Genomic DNA, 23,708 nt, shown 5'->3' on the forward strand with positions numbered 1-23,708 from the left:
CGGGTTTAAAAACAAAACAAAACAAAACAGTAAAACTGTGATACACAGGAGCCAGGAAAGACTCTGAGGAAGGAATAAAAGCCAGCTTGATGCATATGACACCCTGCTCTGAGAAACCATAAGCTGGATTGGAGACTTATAGATCTAGAGTGTCTAGGCCAAGATGAACTCTTGGACACAGGCATGGAACCACACATGTGTACAGCAGCTGATCTGACACCCTCCACCACTGCAACTTGGTGACACAGAGCCACTCCCAGGCTCTGCAGCCATCACTACAAGTACAGCTCTTCACATCAGCTTCACAAGAAGTCCTTTCCTTCCTAGGGGATACCTGGGGACAGTCACCCATAAGATGGAAAGTATCTAATGAAAGCAGAAGAATTAAACAACCTCACCTTACTCTTCTGAGTCTTGTTCCCAACTGTGAGCAGGACAAAGGAGGAAGGCTCTCGTTCCATCTTCTGTCATTTAATACAAGGAAGAAAGAAGAAGGCAGAAAAAAAAGATTAAGAAATTTATAGTTTTCAGGAAGCAATATCAAACCAGTACTCTTACTTGAAGTTGCTGGAAAGCTGACAGTATTTTCTGGATGTGGGACCCCTGAGGAGTGTAGTGCACAGGAAAGCCCCCATCAATAACACAGCAGTCTTACTCTCCACCATCAAGAGTATACATTTAAGCCAAAGCTTTATGTATTTAGGTTCCAACAGGTGAGCAGTTAAAAATTTGTCAGAAGCTGGGAGGAAACAGAGAGGAGAGCTGAAGGCTCAGTGGGGAATCTTGGTCTTTCCTGACTGAATCAGGACTCTCAGAATTGGTTTCCAAGGCTCAGGACTTGCTCCAAAGCAGCTGGAAGTGAGTCCTTGGCATCAAATAACAATTCCTGTCTGGAAGCAACAATACTGAACCTCTTGCACCTCTTTGCACTAATGCTATAGAAGTTAAGCCTGAGAATCTGGTCTTGGCACAACACTACATACAAACTGCACACAGTGAGGTCCAGAATTAAGGATTATTGACTGTGATGTGTACATTCTTCCCTGTACCTGCCATTTACATCACAGTAGCAAAATGCAGTATTTGGGGGGAGAATAAACAGAAGCTATTAGAAGGTATGAATGACAGAGAGGCCTCTGAATCCCTCTAAAGCCAAGGGGAGTGGAATCTGGTGGTCAGGTCTCCAGTGGATGGGAAAGTTAGCACAATGATATTCCTCCCTGCTCAATGTCAAGCTGGAACAGCTCAGCAAGGGAAGAAAGAGCAGCAGCAGCAGCAAGGATATTATGACTTAGTCTGATGTCTGGAGGCTCTCTTTTGTGTAAGAAAGAAAGACAACCACACACACAATCAAACATTTCCATGTTGCATTCCCACTTTGGCCTCCTAGACTTTCACTGGGGTGGGCTTTCAATCACTAGTTTGAACCCCTGCTCATCACTTAGATTCTGATAGAGGAGAGATTATTTCTTTTTAACCACTGCTAGTTTCAGTTCCTATGATACCACATAATCCAGAACCTTGTTTTGCAAAGTGGGAGAAGAATATAAATTTTACCTTGAGGTACTTGTTATTTTTGATCTTCTTTGTTCCACATTCACCATTCGAATACTCAAAGTGGTTTTTCTGAATTGGTGAAAGAATATTTAAAACAGTTAATTTGTTGTTTTCAAAAAAAGGAGGTTAGGAGTGAAGGCTGCTGCATGGGGTTTGTACTTACAGGGAGGTTGAAGGCACTGTCCAAGTAGACAATCAGAATTGCTGTAGACAGACCCTTCTTATCCTGTAAAGGCAAGGAAAAATAAAACAAATCAAAACACAAAGTAGCCATGGATCACCCACCAAGGACAATGCAAAACATAGCAAAATTCCAAGGGCAGCTTCTGAAGGCTAAGCAGCTCTCTGCCTCTCTCTAAAACTTGCAATTTAGACGAGCTCAAGTCAACACAGCATGACAATTCAAAGCAGACCAGTAAGAAGATGTGTAACTCTTTTCAATTCCCTGACTTTAATGTTTGTCAATCTCTCAGTGCAGAACTGGTTGGGTTCCCCAGTGCAGCAAGACACCTAAAAACATGTTCAACCACATATATCAACATGAATCCAGTGTCAGCAGAACAAAGCCTGGGAAGAATTTTATTCACTTCAGTGGAATTCAAATGGTTTTGCTTGGTTATGAAGAAACAGCCTCTCTGGGAGATGGGCTTTATCCAAGCAATTCTGCTGGACAAACGACACATCATTTGGAAACACAGCCCTACCAAGCACCAAGGCTGGGTATTTGCCTATGACTAATACAGATTATTTCAGGGGTCCAGGGTCCTACACAAATCCTAGATGAAGAGGGAGGAAAAAATTTTTAAAAGAACCCCTGAGAAGCCACTTTGCAGTGAGTCAAACAAAGGTTTGCTAATTCAAGCGAAAAGAGCTGCCAGATTTGAGTTACTCCTGAATTACCAAGAGACCTGGGGCAAGCAAATGCCCTTCCTCTGCAGGAGTGGCAGGGAGGGAATCACATCAAAACTTTGCCAGACAAAAATAAACTCTTGTGATTTTGCCTGGGGTTTCTAATTTTACACACTCCTTTGTTGATGACTGGACAGGGATCAGGGCACCCAAATCCTTTAAGCAAATACACTCACCTCATGCAGCTTTTCTTGGTCGTTTACTAGTGAAAGCCACTCCAGTTTTAAATGCAAGTGTCCGCTTGTCGTCTTACTCAAGGGAAACCACTACATGGAGATAACAAAGAGCAACTTGAGACTGAGAGGCAGACACCACATTTTGTATATGTGGTGCAGACTCTGACAGACAATAGACAATGTGAATTTTACTCTGAGAACATTAGCTTGCATTTTTGACACTTAGATTGTAGCACGTTCACCTACTTAGGTACAAGGCAGAAGAAAATTAAAATAAGATGCCCATGAACAGGCAAAGCATGTGGATATTTCCAACCAGCAGCAGCACAAGACAGGCACCCTGGCATTGTTTGTAGAGTGCTGGGTTGCAGGATGAACCACAGTAGGGTCAGATCATTTCTTCCCTCAGCAAACAGGCTGCTTCACCAAACTTTATCTGCAGCTTTGTACAAAACATTTGGTACACACAGGACACAAGGTATCAACAAGATACCCCACTGCTGGCTCAGGGCTCTCTGGGGTTACCAGCCTGGTCATAAAAATTATTGTCATGGCTACTTTGGTATTATTTTTTCTGTGAAAATACCACAGTGCAAGTGTGCAAGGAAGCATTAAGTACAAAGAAACACTGTAGTAGCAGAGGAGAAGCACAAATGAGTGCATGTAGGCATGCACCACCAGCCATATTTAGAAATAAGCTGAGATCTTTACCTCATCAACAGTTCTGTCATTCATTACATCCACTAGGCTTATCAGCAAGCTGAAAGGCAAAAAGCAAACATTTCAAGGTACATTGAGGCATGCAGCATAAACCACCAAAAAAGCCCACTGTCAAGTCTGTTCCAAATAACTACTCCACATTACCTGTGTACGTGTGTGCAGGAACACACTTATACTCCTGAAGTCTCCCCCTTGAAATATTTCCAAAACTAAAATAAACTTGAAGTAAATCTCAAGTAACTATTACTTCTAATGGCTTCCCAGGATTCCTTGCAGGATGTAACCTTGTCCAACATTAGTTGCACCAGGAACTAATTATGTGGTGTTAATATCTGGGCAAAGGGATTGTCTTCCAACAGTATGACATTTCCAGTATGAGTAATTCAGGTGTCCCACAGCAGAGGCTACTGGACCCTGATCAAAGGTCTTGCTAATTTACCTGCCCATAAAGTCATCTTTATCTGGATCTTCATCGTACAAATCCACTTCTAAGTCCTGACCAGGCACTTCATGAACAACAAACTGGAGGAGAAAGAGGTATTGATTAAAAATAAAAAGCATTCACATACACATATTCAGGCTCAGGCAGTGGACAAGAACATAACACTTGACAACTCTCGAACACATTAAGGACATTCCCTGATCTTTCTTACGGTTAAATGCATAATAAATACAATTGATTATAGGTGAAAATGCTTCACATTGCTTGTTTTTCACCTACAAGTTAAACCCCTCAAACTGGTATCCCTAATAAGCAGAGAGGAATTAATGCTAGAGCAGCCTGCAGCTGCACAGACTGATGCATTGATTGGTATTTAAAGCAGTGCTTTGCACCTCCTCCAAAAACCCACACATGTAAATCAGATCAACCTGAAGGACATTTCAAGTTTACAATGTAAATTTGAACTTGGTTAAGGGACACAAATGCCTCAACCAAGAAACAAGGAAGTCCACCTGCCCTGTGCAGTCAGCTAAGAGAAGGTCCTGCAAGCACAGGGATGTAAATGGCCGTGTATCCTAGAGATGGAAAGATGAAAGGTTCAGTACCTCAAATGTCTCATTCCAAATGGGATTAAGATCCCTGGAGACTGTCTTGCTTCGATACTGCACGGTGCCAACGCGGAGGAGAGCGTACGGATCAGACTTCCCCCTGATGGCACCAAGGAAATTGTCTTTCTGGACAAGGTTTTCAGCTTCTAAGAGATGAACCCTTATTACTCCCTGGATAAAATAAGATACAGAATTGGTCATGAAAATGCAATCTTTGGATAATTATAATATGCTGCCTCCTAAAACTGTTTATTTCAGGCAGCAAGGGTAGTCACCATGACAGTTCTGCAAAGACACGTAGTTTGATGCAGTACATTTTCAATGACAGCTGTAATAAAGCACTTCTTCCACCATTTGCCTAGAGGGAAAAAAAAAGCCCCCTTAAAGAGATGTAAAATTCAATCTAGATAACTGTATAGGAAATATTTATTTTTAAATCAGAAATATACATATGCACACAGCATTACAGCCACAGTCAAATCAAGTGTAAAGATCAACTCCCACTGACTGAAGGAGGAACTAAGCACTCACTGGCAGGTTCTTATTTTATTGCACAGGAGCCATTCCACTTCAATTTAGTGATGCAAGTTTGCAACAGTGAGCGTGCCTTTGTCACTCATTTATATTTATCCTCTATAGTATTAGGTATCTGATGGATGAAGGACATTGAAGACCTGGATATGTTGAGAATTTAGGAAATTTTTTTTGTAACAATATGTGATCTTCCAAGTTCCCTATTTTCAACTCTTCATAGCATTAGTAAAAATATCAAATAGCATGACACTCACTGCTTATGTATTTTTCCTCTCATTTGCATGTACCACAGATCTGCAGTTACAGAGTAAAGGTTTAATTGGTAAATGAGCTCAGAGTACAAACAGACTCCTTATGACATGCAGAGAAGGTAGGAACTCCCAGTGCCCATGTCTCTCCCTCCCAAATTATTATCCAACACTGCTTTTATATTTCTGGAATACTACCTACTGAAAGCCCACAACTCAGGTTGAAAGAGCTGATGCAGCATCCAAAGACACTAAGCTTGGATGCATCACTCAGGTAGATAAACACTATGTCACTGAAAAAACAACTCACCTGTGGGACAGGGAACCTCAAGTGGGCAATGTTCATGTTCTTTTTCAGAGGCACTGTGATTCTGTTGGGTAGAACCAGCCGTGCAGCAATGAAGTCTTGAATTAATGAGTCTGACATTACACTGCAGGTGGGGGAAAATGGCAACAATCAGTCACAACTCAGGAGGGAAAGTGAGGGACAGTAGAAAAAATGAGCATTGCAAAGTGACTGGTGTGGCCTAGCTCTCCCTAAAGTATTCTCAAGAATTAGAACAGGACAACCAGGGAAATGGTTGAGTCACCATCTCTGGAAGCATTTAAAAGACCTGTAAAAGTGCTTAGGCACATAGCTCAGTGATGGGCTTGGCAGTATTGGGTTAATGACTGGACTTGGTGATCTATAAAGATCTTTTCCAAAGTTTATGATTGTATGAAAGAGCTGCAGAGTGGCCATTCAACTCCAATTTAGTGGTGAAGGTTTGCAGTAGGAGCATCCCTGTTGCAGGGTGTGAATTTGGCTCATCTTTGTAAATGATGAATGGGAGCTCAGGCTGTGTGAAATCTTCATGCACACACCCAAACATGTCAAACTCAAGTGTCTTCTGGGTTTCCTTAGGAATAACACCAGAGATGGACATAGGGAGAAGGGAATCAGGAGGTTTCAGCATTTAACAAGGGGCTCAAGGCCTTGAGCTAGTTTTTTTTTAGACTTAGAAATGGCCACAGCACACACTGCTGCCTTGGCGACCTGCTGAGACCTTTTCACAAAATTGAAGCAGACAGACACATTAAAAAAAACCCAAAAACCAACAACCCAAGCTCATTTCTCAGATGAGGTTCTGGATCTTGGCAGAATTTGCACTAAGAAGAAAAATTTATTCTGAAGTAACTGGAGATCACATTGGCTGAATTGAGGGCACTATCTTGGAGTTCAAGGAACTTTGCAGCCTAATTACAACTTGCATATTTTTAGCATTTCAGTTCAAATCTTTGATTTACAACTGCTCTTTTTGTACAGCAGGTACAAGAAGTATATGGTTATCAGAGATGTCCAAGTACTCTCCAGGTGATTAATGAGAGGATTTCAACACACCACTACAACCTGGCATAAGCAAAAAACAATATTAAGAGGAAAACCCAGGAGCACCAATTATCTGAAATATTCATCCTCTTGGTAGATCTAGTGCTTATAAGGGTATGACTGTGTAACTAAATTGACCCAATTCACAGAGGAGGCTGGATTCACACATAAAGAACATAAGGGAAGTCTTCTACTCCAAATGGTAAACCAGGAACCTTGGTCAGGCTCTTGGCTTTCCTGTAAAAAAAAAACCCACAGGAATGTCACAGAATTGTCCCCTCTCCCAAGTCTCAGGGTACACCCAACTAAACACAGCTTGTATGTGAGGACAGATGACTGCATCCAGTTTCTTTGCTATCTTAAGTGAGCCAAATTCATTTGACAGGGAGGGCTCTTGTTCAACCTGTACTTCAGCCCATTCATGGTCAGGCATGTTTTGCTCCCAGCTTTCATTGCACTGCTGAGGAACAAGCAAAGGTTTCTGTGTGCAAATCCCTGTGGGAGAACCAGGCAGTAAAAATTTAGGACACCAAATTTGCACTTAATTATATGAGAGGCTGTAGGCTGGAACACCTACAGGCCTTCTCCCTGCAAGGATTAGGGAAGCCAAGTTAGAAAAGAACAGATTAATTCCCCTGATAAAAACTAGAGCTCTCAGGCTAAACTTCCGGGCAAAAGGCCACTCAGGCCTCAAATTAAGAGAAAAAGGAAACTTCTTCTCATTCAACATCAAAAGCCTTCAGAGGATCTTTAACACATAAACTGGCACCTAAAGTGGCCAGACTCTTCCTGAGTCTGCAAACCATGAGCTGCAGGGGAGCAGAGAGGAACAGATACTTCTGAAAGGGACAAAGGCAATGGCGGTGTAACCTCATGTATTTTCCTCTTGTGCAACAGAATTTTCTCCTTACACTAAAGAACAAACTGAATCCCTAATCTGGTGAAGCAGTTTGTAACAATACTGAAACCCACTAAGATTTTCATCCTTGCTGTGCAAGTTTTATGTATGTAATACTAACCCAAGAGGCACTGGAGAAGAGCTACACCTAAAGGGTGAGCAGATTACATAGAAAGAAAACCTTTCTCCCTATAAATCTGGTGCAGTTCTCTTTACCATAGATTGTACTTGAGTTTTTCAGAGGGAGTGCAGCTCTGTGATACCTTGCCTTTTTACACTTCACTGTAAATAAAAAAAAGCAGTCTGCCAGTCTAAACCTACTTTTGCAAATAACTAGCACATGGGAAACAGAAAGGCTTATTTTTTAGTTTAAGTCGTTGTTGTTTGGGGGATTTACTATTTCCATCCTAAATGTAATGAAGTGATTGAAACAGTTTTGACAGAATGTGAAAAGAACCCTTCTCAGGTTTTGCCACAGCCAGATACAATGGGATGAACAGACACAACATCTTGCACACAATGCTCTCAACAACAGCTTTGGTTACTCAAGAACTACATCCCAACTTCCAAAATTTTTTCAAAGAATAAAGTAAAGCAAAGTAGACACTCACTTAATTCCTGGGACATCCAGAAGGTTGCTCATGCCTGCCCAGTTGATTTCCAAATGCTACAACAAGATTGGGGAGAAAATATTATACAGGTCTATTAACATTTATTTTAAAATAAATGTAGAATTTAAAAGGGAAATGCTTCTAGAACAAAGTAAGATATCTAAAGGAAGGAAAACCTGCACCACCAATTGCATCTGTACATTAGAATCAACAGCTGGTATCAATTCCCTTATCTATTTTATTTGCCATCCTGAATTGAGGGTATCACTGGAACTCAATCTGCAAGAAGAAGGAAAGTCAGCATTCAGCCCTTAGCAATGGCCACTGGCAGATACCCTGGGGTCATAAAGGAAATTCAGCAACTCTATTAAGACTTTGAAGTTGTTTTCTCATCCTTTCACTTTAGGGGTTGGCCTATGCCCTGAGGCAGAGGGATTTACAAATACCACAGGTTTCAGGAGTCTGTATTCTTATTCATACAATAAAAAAAAGAGGTTCTTTCATGTGCTAAAATAATGCTGCTACATCTAAACACAAAAACACCTCATTCAAGATCAAAAATGTATGACTTTCATGAACTCAAGCAGAGCATAATTCAACCACAAGCAAAGCTGTGTGCTGTAAGATAACTGCTTCTTACAAGACTAGAAGGTTTCTCATATTTTATTAAACCGCAGTTGAGTATGAGGGACACAACCTTAAACAGGCAAGCTTTCAAAAGGCAACCATGAATGGTCTCCAAAATGACTGCATTTAAAATCTGTGAATGGGAAGGTAGAGCAGCCAGAAACCTTGCAGAAACAGCTCCTGTGCTGCCACCATAAGACAATCCTCCCATTCTTAGAGTGAAGCGAGTAACTATTTAGGCACTACTACAAAAGTATAGAGTGAATTAATTCACATCCTCCCAGAATTCAAGAGGGACACTGAACAATTAGGAATTTGTCATTTAAGCACCTGAACTGTGAGGTATTCACAGTTATGCAGTTTGGGTTATCAGTGATGGCCAGCTCGTGTCACTCACTAAAGACCAAGAAGTCTGCAGAGAGCAGCTCACTCCTGACTCACCGGTTTCTGCATGAAAAACAAGGTCACTGCTCCAACAAAGGGAGCATCGGTCAGGAGGGGTTCCAGGATCACCCGCAACGTCCCATACAGCTGCAAACAGAACAGGAAAGCTCAGGGTTAAGGTATTCTCATGGTGCAGCTTCAAAACTGTGAGCTTTTCAGTGATGGAGATAATTTTAGAAATTCTACTTGAAGTAATTTTCTTTAGAATTTTATGACAAAAAACTTTCCCCCCAAACCATTGCTACTGATGTCAGGCAATGCCTTCTGTGTTTGTGGAGTCTCTCTGCAATCCTGCCGTACAATGGAGCCATTTGTCTATAGCTTTCAACATTCCAAGAACAGGTTCTTGGTTTAATCTACACCAGTTTATGAACATCATCACTCTTCTGAAGTTCTCTACCAACACTCTGAGCTCCTCTGAACTCCAGTGGCAGCTGCTGGCCCACACATACTCAATGCTCCAGCATCGACCCTGTTTAAGAGTCATTGTATGAAGCTTGGAAGTGACATTTAGGTGCTTTCCATGGAAGGCCTTATTTCTCCAGCCAAGAACAAGGAGGTAAAGCCAATCATTCCAAGCCTGACAGTTGCTGGTTTCCCAGTTGTCATGACCTCCCCACTGGGAGGTGCTACCTCCTACCCCACACAGCCTTGAACAGACAATGTTAGCACTGCACGCACCTGTACACCTTTCACGCCAAGATTAAATTTCGATATGTCCATGTGAATCTCACAGTCCCCTATGTAACTGAAAGAAAATTCTCACATTATTCCACAGTTTGTAATAGTCCCATGAGAAATTTGGGGCTGTACAGAGAATAAATTAAATCAGTTTAAGGATTGACAACATGAACCCAGAGGCAGAGATGGATTTTCAAGTGACTGAAAAAGGGAAGTTGAACAAAGGTCAGATCTTGCAGTCAGCTGGGATATTGATGGACCTGTAAAACATTGAAGCAACATCTGTATTTCCAGGTTACTCTTCCATTCTTAAGACTGGGGGTTGGCTGGAGCAAGCTTGCTCCAAGAAGGGGACCAAGATGCTCACTCAAAGTTCAAGGTCAGAGCCATTGCTCTCTTGCTCCCTTCTCTGCCAAGAGCCTGATCCCACCCCACACCCTGGTGACACAGCTCCCAGGCTGGTGCAGAGGCATCCTGCCATTACTTATGGGGTTCCCACCTTGCCCACACCCAAAAAGCCCATAGATCACCCATGCCCACAACCCAAAAACCCACTTGAAGGACAAATTTATCTCTAAAAATAACCTGGTTTCCTTGAGGCTGAATTCAAAGACAACTACTTAGATCAGATTTTGGTCAGTTGCCATGGAGAACATCAGGCATTAAATAAAGCAAATGCTGGATGCGGTACTTTGGCAATTTGGAAAGCACCTTAGACTTTTATTAAAGTACAAACATCACCTTATGCAGAAACCAATAGCCACACCCCAGGGAGCAGAACCTCGCAGGTCTGTTGATGCTTCTGGCAGAAAACAATTGAAGGGAGCTACCAAGTTCCCTTTCAGCCCCCTGAGAAATAGCTCTGGCTGCAGACACACAAACACCCTGCAGGTAAAGCAGGGTGTAAAGGTGCTGCAGCAGTGAATGTGCTGTGCTTGCTGCCTGCATGCATAACTTCACTCCATAATCAAAGGAAAAGGGCAGGAGTTCTGCTCTGATCATATGTATATGGGCAAATAGTGCTGCAGTTGCCACAAATTCAAACTGTAATTTGCATATAGACAGATTCCCTCTCACCCCAAAAAACCTGCCAAGACTTCGCAACCCTGTGAATTTGCCTCCACTTTTGCAAGCAAATTTCTTTGTATATTTGTTTACAGGTAGTCACCTAGCAGAATTTCAGGAGCTCATAACACATAGAATAAAGCCTTTCATGTTAGAGCATTTTCATTTCTTATTTCCAACCTCATAAACCATGCCAAAATTAATACAATCTTTCTTAAAAGCTAGTGACATAATTAAACTTATTTTATGTTTGTTAACTTCTACAATTTTGACATTATCTTACAGGTCATTACACTGTGTGCTAATAGAGCATTGTTACAATAAAATTCTAAATGAGGAGCCAAAATTAGTTCCTTAATTTGCAGTAATTAATCCAAGAGGATTTAATTCAGCTTTTGCAAATGTCTAACACAACACAAGTAAGAGCTGTGGTGTTTTACAGCCTTTCTACCTTTCCACACAGTCAAAAACTTTTCCCACTCAGTTCTAGATGTCTCTTTTCTCCAGTAAACATGTCAGAGAAATCTTATCAGAGCCTGAGCCTTAAATTAGCCTTCTGTCTGCCTCATACAGGTATCACCCCCCTGCCAGGGTGCTTGTTAGAAAGGATGAACTCTTTGTTCATTAGTTATTCCTCATTTCCAGTCCCAGCTGCTCGTGCTTCCATCTGCTCCTCTGTGCAGCATAACCTTGCTGTGCTCTCTGCTATCCTGCCCTGGAGCACACCTGAGCCAAACTCAAGCTTTGGCACTTAGAAGGCTGAGCCCCTCCACCCTACACAGGACTGTGCTCTACCCACCTGTGGAGGGTGGAAGAATCACCTGTTTCTCTCCTGCATCACCTGCTGCACAAGGTGATGCAGATATGCCTGTGCTGTGGATGAGAACCTTTTTCAAGTGCAAGTATCTGTGTCTGTTCTGTACTTGGCTGGAAAAGCTGGGCCCAGTGTTTATGATAAAAGGCAATCCACTAGCTGAAGGCAGGGCTGCTACCAGAGCTGGCAAGTTTAACTAACCTGGATCTCTGCACCTCCCTTCAGAAAAAGCCCAGGCAATTCCCTGCCTGTAAAGTAACTGCCCAGGGGCCCCATCTTCTCATGGCCCCCATGCTGAAAGCCCCCTTTGGCCCAGCCTCCTCAAAGACAACTACAGCCCATACAAATAAGAGACCTCTAAGTGCTATTTTTCACACTTCCCAAAGCAAAGGATGCTATTTGTGATACTACAAACTTAACACAGAGGAAAGGAAGCTCCTCTTTACATAGACCATAGAACTGAACTACAGCACTCAGGGTTATTGGTGAGATCAGGAGCACAAGGTGAAACAAAGCCCTTCATGGATCACATGTCTATGAGTGGCTAATAAACTACACAAATGGCTCCGTACAGACTACAAAGGAAGGGTAAGAAGGAAAGGTTTTTTCTACTCCTACCCTCTTCCTGTATTTTCTCCATGTCAAATCAAAGACTCTGGGCTTCAACAACTAGTTGCCTTCTTGATAAAACTGGAGGGAAAAAAAGCTATCCTCCTGTACTATTGAGAGACTGAAAGCACGAAGCATTTACAGAGCACTGAAACCTAACCCAAGAGTCATTGTGGTGCCAGCACTGCGCAGTGCAACCCACAGGCACCCACAGCACTTCACTCTCCTCTCCAGTGCTGTGATGCCAGCACACAGCCCTGTAAACAGATCAGTCATTTAAACCTCAACAGCACAGTGACCAGGAGGTAGAGTGAAGGACAGCCTCACACTAGGCAACTCAACTCCATCTCCTCTAAGTAGCCATAAAACCTGTTTTATTGGCAATCCAGAAAAAGGCAGGTAAATAATAGCACCAATCACAGATTTGCCTCTCCCTGTTTCTGATAGCAACACACAATCTCCTGCAGACACTGCAGGATGCACAACACAGCTTAGTTGCAGACACTGATGTTAACATATGAACACAAGTGAAGCTGAGGCCTTAATGCAGCCCTAGAGAAGAGACCCCCACCAGAGAGGCAAGGCAAACCCCACACTCCTGTGTGAATACAGAAAATACTGGGGTTATCAGATGGCACCAGCTCAGGTTGGGTTATCAGCATCAGCATGAGGAACAGAAGTGCTTGGCCAGTTTGGAGATGTTGATGGGTCTGCCAGAGGGACTGGAATGCAGAGGTGGGGGAATCCCTCTGCAGAGGATTAGCAAAAGACAGTGAAAACAAGCATGTGGGAGAAGCAGTTTAGCAGAGAACAGCAGCAACCTTCTGCAAGGCTTAAAAGGCATCAGATCTCTCAATCTCAACATGGAAAGTATGAATGATTTGCCAAAGGCCCTAACACTGACCTGGGTATTACAACAACAGCACTGAAACATCTGGCTGAAATTCAAGCATGTGATTTTACAGGGAGTGATGATGCTCTGCCAGGGCTGGGGATGCTGCCATGCCACTGCCATGGTGAGCAGCAGGCACAGTTCTGAGGAGCTCTGTGCTGTTGCCAAGACAGTCCATAATTTCACAGCTTTTTCCTGGCACTACCATGAAAAGCCAATTTATATTAGGCAGCTCAGTCACCCACTAAACTTACAGAGCTACAGCAGCATGCAAGTGGTAATTCCCCCAGCAATTCCCTTCTCCAGGGCTAAACCAGGAGAGAGTTTAGCTCTGCAATGGCTCTGATGTTAACAAAACATACAAGCTCATTCAAAACACCCTGGGAGGTATTAAATGTTTTATCCAATTTTGTTGTTGTTGTTGTTAATAGAGCTAGAGGCAGTATTCTGCTCAGAGAATAGCTGTAATCAAAAAAGCAAATGTGTTGGATGGCACATAGAACAAATGACTAAAACAGAGGATTAATCTAGAGGAAGGAATTAAAAAATAAATAGTACAAGTAGTTCTGGAAGAACTGGAGAGGTTGGACTAATGAGAAACCACAGTGGGCAAGACAGACCGAGCATCTCCAGACCTGAGAGCTTTCCTGAGAAGAGGAAGCACAGTTTGAAAACTTGGGTTCTCACTGCCATCAATGGCAAAGCCAAGGGACACATTCTTATATCCACGGCAGTCATGATGGGCCAGAGGAGGTGTGCAGGTCATTTCTGGTCTAGAGGCTGCTGCACATTTCACTTCTGTAACCACTGAGGACATCCAGCTGGGAGACAGATTATCTCACTTCATTCTAGGCTAATCTTAGTACACCTTGCCCAGTCCAGCATGATACATACACAGGCAGTAAGTTAAGAACCATCAACATAATCAATGATGCAATGTTACCAGATCTGCAGGTCCAGGGTAACTTGTCTTCTATCAATTTCTTTGGTGTAGGCTTTTATTCCATTAATTCTAGGGCACTGGAATAGAGACAAACAAGATACAACATAGTCAACATCTATCAAGCTAAGCACAAGTGAAAAGTCCTACTCACTGATAAATTTGAGTACAGAAGCATTAATTAAATACTTTGCATGTAAAATATGAATATACCACGCCAGCTTTTTTTTTCTTTTAAGACAGAATGGCCTTGACAGTCCTCAAACACAGGGCTAGTTATAAGTACCCCCTAGGCCATCCTGCAAGCCTTAGAGACCACTGAAAACTCCTGCTGCAAGGGTACAACAGAAATAAATATGGATATGGTCCTTTTTTTCTATCTGCAGCCCCAGGATACTGATAGCAAGTGGGAAGAGATGTGTATCTTTCCTTGTATGATCCTTCCTTCATGGTGAAGATACTCAAGTCAACATGAGCAGGAAGCAAAGCTATTACAGAGCTGAACATCTCATTTCCTTTACATCTGAACTTTTCAGAAAAGAGTGAACCACAAGAGTTACAAAAGATTCCCACTACCTTCTCGCCAAAGTGGATCTTGGTAAAGGTGCATGTTTTCAGATGTACACTCTTTGCTCTGATTTTTGGCTCAAGAACTTCTTTAAATGTTTTTTCCATGATTGTTCCGAAGTATGGCCAAGCCTGTACAAGGACCTAAAGAAGGGTGAAAGCAGGAACACACTGAAGATGCTTTGAGTAAGACACCTTTTGCTGAGAAACGGACACACCCATTGCAGAACCCTGGCTATTAATATCTGTCCTTTTAAAATACCAAGTCAACTTTGTGCACTTAAGTCATCCTTATGGAAGGATCCATCTCTGTTCCTCAGAATTGGAATGTGTTTCAGGAACTGAAGGGTGAGTTTTCAGTACCATGGAGGCTGCTTCTACCACAGGCGCCAATGAAGCCCATGGTTAAATTTCTTAAGTACAATAATCCCTAATTACTCTAAAGTGTCACAATGTTCCCGGGAGTTAGGTTTATTTAGAGGATTGAGATGAGCTTTTTATAAAAAAGAAAATTTGCTAAAAAAAAAAAAAACCACCATGAAAACACCAAAAAATAAGATAGCCACTGGATGCTAATTTGCAAGTTCAGCTGTTTTGCTTTGAGAGGTTGAGCACACCTGCTGATGGAAGCATTTACCTCAGTGCTCTCTGGGAACCTTTCTGATAAGAGGAGATACCACTAAGTTTGCTAAAATAATAAGACTAACATATACATGTATTTATCCATACATACAGACAAACACTCACTTTTTCTTTTTAGTCTCAGAATGAAGTGTTGAATTTATCAAACTTGTATCAACCAGGATCACATTGGCTCTCAACCTCAGTGGCAACCCCACACTCAAGTGACTCCATACTTCAGTATAGACACTGATACAATTGAATTACACTAATTTAGTAGTAATTTGATAGCTTTCTCAGACTTGTCCCACAGAGTTTGGATGGGAGCAGGTGGCCTCACCAGCTGGAGTTCAGAGCTCCTCACCTTGTTCAGCCACTCCACTCGTTCAACATCAGGGAAGTGAACCTGGATGCAAAGAAAAATAAAAGTGAGTGCCACGTGCCATCTGTTTGAGCACACTGCACACATGCAAAAGATAGCATGGAGTGTGGAACACTTGTTAGAGTAAGCTGAGATCCCTCTGCCTTCATACATACATCCTTTATAATTTACTACCTCCTAGAAAAATTGTAAAATGCAAAGAAGCAAGTAAAGAATAGTAAAAGGCAAAAGAACCCACGTGCACTGATGTATCAGGATGCCTCTGGGCACATTTACATGATTAAAGCAAGTGTCACTTCCTGTTCATGATGTAAAGCAGCATTAGATTTCTCATCCTTCTCTTTGTCATGCCTTGGGAAGCCAACAGAACCTACTTCCCTTTTTGACCATGAGCTGTGCAGGACCTGTTTCCTGTACTCGCTCTCCTCAACCAGGACACCCCACTTTGGGAAACAAGAACCTGCTTGGGAAACTCAATGTCTTGGTTGTGGCAGCATTTCTCCACTAATACCAACATGGTGCCAATGGCCTCAGGGAAAAGAAGCCCTGTAAGAGTTCAAGTCTGTTAGCATACACTATCATGTGTAACAGTCCAGTGCTTTCACTTCTCAGAGCTTTTTAAAATGGTAAAGAGAAATTAAAATGAAATAGTCACTTATACATCATGTTTCCAATATGGACACACCAAATGCCCACAAGAAGTGTATATGTCCATTACAAAACCCCACAAGCTCCCTGAAGTAATGACTTGCTTCATCACCATCAGGACAACTGAGTATGAGACCAGTCTCAAGTAACTGATCTCTCAGACCCCTGCAAGAAGCTGCTGAGTGAAGAGTTACAATCACCTTACTACAATCACACATTAAAGCCTATGGATATGGTATTTGCAGCTGGTGTTACAAGCTGGTAGCAGGTTACTGCAGAAGGGAAGGACATGCAGCAGCTTCTCAGAATAGACACTAGAGCACCTGAATACAAAGAGAATCTGACTGTCATCTAGCCTGATAATAGTAATTGGGTAGGACAATACTTCCTCTTACAAGAGCTGTGAATTACACTTTCAGGCAGCCTTACTGTTCATCAGCTTTCAGAGAGGTGCTCAGAGATGTTTGGATGGAATGGACAGTAGCATGGTTTTAGTACAGCTTCATATATGATTGAAGAGCTCATTTCCTTGCTCAAATAATGCTTCAAATGATCTCATTAAAAAACTCCAAAGTAATATTACCATATTCTTTATAAGAAATTTCTTTTGATGCTCTAAATAGCAACTTTTCCATTAAATAATACAACAGAAGTTCCCTGAAATGTCAGCCTGCACAGGTCTATTTGCATGATGAAGCAAGAACTCAGCACCAGAAGGGACAATCAACACAGACAATCTGCTGCTTACATTTTACAGTGAGGCAGATTATGTGAATCAGGGGACCTCCACTTCACCTGCCAGCCTTTCATCTTCCACTAAAGGCTCTCCATCAGGGCACATAAATCCTGGGTTCTCATGTAATTGCCAAGCACCAACATCCTGCAGCACTTGAGCCACAGATTGGGATCAGATGTAGGAAGGATAGAGCAGGAATGGAAGCAGCATGGTGAGCTTGTTCTTCAAAATACCTTACAGACAGGAGAGGGATGTGACCCAAAAGAAAGGACAGGACAACAATTAGGCTACCCCTTCCCAGTGAGAAACTCACTGCTCATATGTGCAGGGGAGAGATGTGGGGCATTATAAACCATTACAGTTGTCTGGGATTATTCACTAGAGGCAAGGCTCCTAGAGACTTGAAACAGCACAAAGGGGCATCAGGAAAGTGGCAAAAACCACAAGAATGAGGCTGCTTTCTTTTAAGAAAAAGTAAAATTGAATTTATTATTTGTGCCACACATACCCAAACCACTGACAGCCCAGAGCAAACCTCCAAAGCAACTGCAATGAATCACACTGCTCTGTGTCACACCCCAGATGCTGTGATAGCAGACATTTATACACAAATGTACAGGTACATTTCCACCCCACCTGACACCCCCTCATTCAGGTGTCTGCAACCCAGGTCCCACCCAGGCATTTGGTGCCTCAGTTTCCTCTGACAGATGGAAGGAACGGCACTGCTGGAGCTCAAAGGCTGGGACCAAAGACACCAGGGGCTCTTGGGATGACACAAAATGGGCTCTTCTTGCAGAGAACACCACAGAAACTGGCTGATTACACGACTGGTGAAAACCAGCTTTCTGCTCTTTATGACAGGCCACCAAATTTCAGTGGGTTCTCAATACCAAAGTTCAGCTCCACTCAATGGGATGAACTAAATGAGCAGTTCTGTGAGGAAGCAGAGCTCGGTCTCCAGGTGTTGCATTATCCACTGTGTAGTAAGACACAAGCTCTGAGCAAGTCCTTTCCTACCCATGGGGTATCCCCATAACACACATGCTAGCTAGCATGTCACAAGGCTAGTTCAGCTCAGTGACACCACCAAGCTCTCTTCTTGACCCAACCATATACTCCAAGAATTTAATGTATCACCATCTACAGTTCCATACCTCTGAACCATGTGCTCTGGATTTCAGACTCACTTCTGGCCCTTGCTGCTGGTGACAGCCCTGCCAGCAAGGTCTTGCCCAAGTTTGTCATCAGTACAGGACAGGCAGGAGGAGCCCAAAACACTTCCTACTAATCCCAGAACCAGACACCAAGAGCTGCCAAAATTAATACTAACACAGAGTAAGATTTAATCCTGTAGCCTTGGGCAAGTCCCACTATCAGAATCAGTTTTACTCATCTACAAAAGCAGGCATGCTTCTTGCCAAAGTTTAAGGAATGCAGTAAAAATTACTTAGCATTTGAAAAGAGCTTTGAAGATCAAAAACACTAGGTAAGGGGCAATTACTATCAGGTAAAGAAAATGTGTAAATTCTGCATGACTCCACCTTGCCCTGGAGCAAGCCACAGCAAGGATCACAGCAACAACAAACCCATGTTAGACACAACAGCACCATTCTGTTCAAATACAACACAGCAATCTATCCATCTGGGTTTGGTTTGGTTTTTGCTTGTTTGGTTGTTTTGGGTTTTGTTGGGATTTTGGTGTTTTGTTTCATTTCTTTTTACAAAAAGTCAGGATTTTTAGCTATTCATACAAGAGGAAAAAAAAAAGAAGTGTAAACAAGGCTTTGGCATGAGCAAGGACTTAAAAGTCAACATTTTAGAAGGACAGTTCTGTACCCAGTAGTATTTTGCTTGGTAAAAGGAGTTTAACATCAGGAAGAAACACAGCATACTTGGATTCTGCCATGTGCAGCCAGATAACCAGTGGCAAAAGCAACACAGAGCAGTCACCACAAGCCCAGGGGCTGGAATGAAGGTGGAAGCCTGGCTACCTCTGCTCTGAGCACTGCCTGCTTGTACAGAAGTCATGCTAAAGGCTGCAAAGGCCAAAGTCAGAAGGTCTCAACTCTCCAAGCCATGGATCTGACTGTGCCTGCCATGAGCAGCTTTCCAGCCTGGTTTCCTGAGGAAGCACAGCCTGCCCACATACACTGTCTAGCACAGGAATGTGTCTATTCCAAACTCACTGGCTGGTTTCAGCCAAGAAACTGGTGCTGCAAAACAATCCTGCAAATACCCCAAAACAGATGGTTGAGTAGATTAGGGAAGCCCTCCCAGCATCCCCCCTAAATGAAAGGCTACATTCTGTATATCTCCTAACAACTGATACCAGGACTGAGCAGAACCCAAGCCAATTTAAAGAAGCCACCTCCTAGGGAGAAGAATTTTTAACCAACAGCAAAATCAGTGATTGCTCTTAACTCTTCACTGGATGGATCCCCCTCATTTTATTACAGACCACATGAAGAGACGAAGATTTATGAAACCAAAGACACTGCCATAATTTCACACCTTCAGAACCTTTCCTAAGATTACAACACTGCAAATGCAAGCCATGCTCCCCTTGAACTGTATTGCTACTGCCACCTCTGTGTGACAGGAGAGAAGAACTCAGCAGAGAGTTTTAGAGCTCCCAACTGAAGGTCCATGAACACTGAAAGGCAAAAACAAAAGATAAAAAAGACGACACCACGGAGAATAAACTGAATAGACATCAGGTGAGAATCAGCCTCCAAGATGGGCACATGGAAGAAGTAGATCAAATAGAGGATGGGGATGGAAGGAAAATTAAAACTGGGGAGTTAAAAAGCATCAAGGACAAGAGCAGTGTGGAAGCAAACACCCAGCTGATGAACAAAAGTTACCAACACACAAAAAGAAAGGAAGAGGCAATATAGATAAAACTAAAAGCACACTGTGCAGCTCTTTATCATTAGGTCCTACATCCTGCCTTCCAGGAGTAAGGGCCAAGAATTCACAACTCACAAATCAGACCTCTGGAAAGAGTCTGACTCTACCATCTCTGTGAGCACATGCAGTGGGCAGTGGGAGATAGAAATGAGATAGCCCTTAAACCTTCCCTTCTGAAGGAAGCTGAACAGCCCCAGCATTGTCAGGCCCCAGGTGCTCCAGCCCCTGACCATCTCAGTGGCCTCTGCTGAAGTCTCCCCATTTGCCCAAATCTCTCCTGGGTTGGGGCACAGAGTGCTCTCTGTGCAGCCTTGTGAAGGCCCAGTACAGGGCAATCAATAATGGACCACCTGCTCCCACACTAATGAAGCCTGAAACTTTCAGCCACAAAACCTAATGAAACTTTTTGAATTTATGTGCACTGTGGGGGCAAGCCTGATTTTTCAACAGTGACTAAGAGGGTCAATTTCTGGTTACAATGATTCAGGGCACTTGAGGATAAAACACAACACTGCTCTCACAGCATCAGGGCAAGAGCTGACACCACCACATTCATTAATGCCCTGAATTGTTTGGGTTTTTTTTATGCTCTGTCAATACAAACAAGCAGAAACCTCATTCAGAGACAGACTTCTGTGCCTGGCGGGAGGGAACATGTGCAGGGAGCTGCATTAGCCCTGGCAGGAGACCCTGGCCTCACTCCTCAGAACTGCCAGCTGCCTTCATTTCCCACAGAATTAAGCAGAGCCAAGTGCTGTAGGCTATATAAAAGTTTGCCGACTATAAATGCCTCCATGCAACACTCTAAACAAGAAAAGCATTTCCCTACCAGTCCCTGACAGATTTTTAAATGCTAAGTAAATGATGATAAAGAAAAAAAAAATCTAAACACCTCATCATCCTTTCCATTAGCCAACAACAGCTGCCCAATAAATAACTCAAGATACAGAATAAAATGGCAGGCAGAAATTCTAGTTTCTTCACTTTAAAACGCAGAGTGGCTAGAAACAAATGTGAACAACAAACAGGGGTTGGCCTTCCGTACCATCCAGAGATGACCCTTAAAATTAAATATTTGGGTTTTTAGCAGGATGAGAATATAATGTTTATATATTTTTGTTTGTTTTCAAATGACACTGAAGGGGAGAAAATCTGCTGGATGACAAAGTCTAAAATAAGTATCTTCAACAGCAAAATACCTGCAATGCAACAACATGTATTTGAAGGGAGGTGTCTCTGGCGATACATCAGTCTGTTTTACATACCCACTTACAGCACATCTCCTGGGCTAAAACAACTCCTTGTTTAATCCTCGCTTTCCCGAGCAAGACTTCAAAATCAAAAACGTTACTGCTCGGCATCGCTGCCACCCCTTCGGCCGCTCGCTCCGGGACACCGCGCTCCGGGTGTCTCCGCTCACCGCCCGGAGCCGCCGGGACGCGCAGCATGGCCGGTGCCACGGGACAGCCCCCGCGCTCCTCACTCACCCAGGCGGGCAGGTGCCGGGCGGCCAGGCCCCGGCACACCGCCTCCCGCTCGTCCTCCAGCAGCGCGAAGGCGGCGGCCAGGCGGTCGCGCTTCCCCCGCCGGTTGAGTCCCCAGCAGAGCCACAGCGCCAGCGCCAGCAGCAGCCAGCTGCCGCTCAGCCCCAGGTACCCCGCCAGGTACACGGGCCCGAGCCACAGCAGCGCCCGCGCCGCGGAGCAGAGCAGCAGCCGCGGCAGCGCGGCGGGGCGCGGGGCCATGGCCACAGCCCGAGCCGGGGTCGCCCCTGCCGAGTGCGCTCGCCCCGCGCCGCCGCCGCGGCTCCTCCGCCCGCCCGGGCCGGCCCCGCCGCCGCCCCGCCCCGCCGCGCCGCCCTCCCGGCCAGCCCGGGGCGCTCGGCTCTCCCTCCGGCGGCACTGCGGACACCCTGTGACCCAGCGTCACGGCTGGATGTGCAGCCACGCACCACCTGTTGGCTCTGGACACTTCTGTTTTCCTTCTTCCTTGGCACTTTCTTCTCGTCCTCTTGTGATTTTGATGGGGATGTTGTGGGAGTTTAGATTCTGAAATACTGATAATCATGGAATCATTGAAACACAGAATGATCAAAGTTGGAAGAGACCTTTGAGATCAACAAGTCCAACCATCAGTCCAGCACTCTCACCCCCAGACCACAGGGAAAATCTTTTTCTGACACGTAATCTGAATCTCTGTGCCTCATCTTGAGGCCGTTGTCCTCTAGGCTTCTCACTGCGGACACGGTAGAAGAGACTGATCCCCACCTCGCTACAACCTCCTATCAGGTAATTGTAGAGAGCAATTAGGTCCCCCCTAAATCTCCTTTAGACTCAGTAAGCCCGGCCCCCTCAGCCATTCTTTGTAAGACGTTTTCTCAAAGACACTCTTTGAGATGCTTTCCACCCTAGTGATATTAATTCTATACCTTTATATACATGCCTTAACAGACAGACTGTCATTGTCCAGATCTACACTGTGTTTTCCACTGCAGCTTTCCCTGGATCAGGCAAATGCCACTCTTTGTTCAGTGGATAAGTCTGGAACATCAGTGAATAATGCCAGCTTTTATTGTGGCCCCTTTTTGATACTGGCTGCACAAGATAACAAATGATGAGCCAGATAAAAACCTCCAAGAAAAAGAAGCTGACCATGACTGGGAGAATGAAGTTTGGTCTCTGCTTTGCTATGGAATTAGTATTTAATTATGGGTCAGTCAATAAATCAAACAACACCACAAGTGATCCTCATTTGTTTGTTAATCATTGCACATGACTGCTCTGGGCTAGAAATCAGTTCAGGCATCTGAAAACTCAAATGCCTCATATTAGAGAAACTCATGCATGAGACATCTATTAACAGGTGCTTTTGAAACAACCCTCCTAATCTTTCCCTACTGTCAAATGAGGATGACTATGCTCTTCTTCCTGGGGATGTTGCAAAGATAAATCATTATAAAACACACTTAAGGAAGTACTTCAGTACACAGTGGGCAGTAAATCTCTAGAACTTGCAAGAGGCTGCAAGACAGATGGTACCACGAGGTTCAGAAAGGGATTAGGTACATTCTCAAGGAAAGGGCCCATCAATGTATTCCCTAACATCATAGACACAACAGCTGTGGAGGCTGGGGGGAAAGGACTGCAGGAAATGCCCAGGCTCATGCCCTCCTTAAACAGCAATACCACTGGGAGCAAGTGGAGCAGTGGGCTGACCCCAGAGGGCATTTCTATTTGTAAAGCTGTGAAGGAAAGTCCAAAACTGGCAGAAGCTGAAGTAGTACCTGCTCTCTTGATACTAGGTATTAAAAACCCCACAGTGGTTAGTTTGCACCATTACATGTGTCAGGATATAAATCTACATGCACAAAACCACCTGGTTTTGTCCTAACTGTGACCAAGGGCTGATGCTGACTTGTTGCTTATTTTTCCCCACTGTCATCTAAAGCTTTGTCAAACATATTCATTAAGTCATTTCAGCCATGTGAGGCTTCACAAGGATAGATTCAGCCCCATCTTCCAGAAAAACAGAAGCTTCTAAGAAAAAGTGGACTCTTAGTGATTTGAAGACTTGGAAGGTTGCTTTTGCTACCAGGAGAAGCTCTAAAAGGTAGATTCAATGTTTTCCTTCTTCACATTATTACTCTTACTGAGTTTGAGACATTTATCTCAAGCCATATCTCAGAGCCATGCAGTTT

At 43.6% G+C, this 23,708-nt stretch overlaps 1 protein-coding gene across 3 annotated transcripts in view; it reads right to left on the reverse strand.

The window, feature by feature from the left end:
* ESYT3 (extended synaptotagmin 3) overlaps positions 1 to 23,708 on the reverse strand; it is a 38,038-nt gene that overhangs the window by 8,611 nt on the left and 5,719 nt on the right. Inside the window, exons 1-15 of one of the 3 annotated variants that reach the window (XM_077181682.1) lie at positions 21,499 to 21,907; positions 15,697 to 15,738; positions 14,721 to 14,855; positions 14,148 to 14,224; positions 9,825 to 9,891; positions 9,141 to 9,230; positions 8,073 to 8,128; positions 5,505 to 5,625; positions 4,410 to 4,583; positions 3,802 to 3,884; positions 3,354 to 3,402; positions 2,643 to 2,732; positions 1,721 to 1,783; positions 1,558 to 1,626; positions 399 to 464 (exon numbers count right to left, since the gene is read on the reverse strand). In XM_077181682.1, coding sequence (XP_077037797.1) covers positions 399 to 464; positions 1,558 to 1,626; positions 1,721 to 1,783; positions 2,643 to 2,732; positions 3,354 to 3,402; positions 3,802 to 3,884; positions 4,410 to 4,583; positions 5,505 to 5,625; positions 8,073 to 8,128; positions 9,141 to 9,230; positions 9,825 to 9,891; positions 14,148 to 14,224; positions 14,721 to 14,855; positions 15,697 to 15,738; positions 21,499 to 21,756 — 1,440 coding nt within the window. In that variant the 5' untranslated portion in view covers positions 21,757 to 21,907. Of the gene's footprint in view, positions 1 to 398; positions 465 to 1,557; positions 1,627 to 1,720; positions 1,784 to 2,642; positions 2,733 to 3,353; positions 3,403 to 3,801; positions 3,885 to 4,409; positions 4,584 to 5,504; positions 5,626 to 8,072; positions 8,129 to 9,140; positions 9,231 to 9,824; positions 9,892 to 14,147; positions 14,225 to 14,720; positions 14,856 to 15,696; positions 15,739 to 17,110; positions 17,130 to 21,498; positions 21,908 to 23,708 lie in introns of those variants that run through there. The other 2 variants (XM_077181685.1, XM_077181684.1) reach the window with 2 other exon arrangements.

The sequence above is a fragment of the Agelaius phoeniceus genome, chromosome 7, assembly GCF_051311805.1.
Source record: "Agelaius phoeniceus isolate bAgePho1 chromosome 7, bAgePho1.hap1, whole genome shotgun sequence".
Taxonomy (NCBI): Eukaryota; Metazoa; Chordata; class Aves; order Passeriformes; family Icteridae; genus Agelaius; species Agelaius phoeniceus.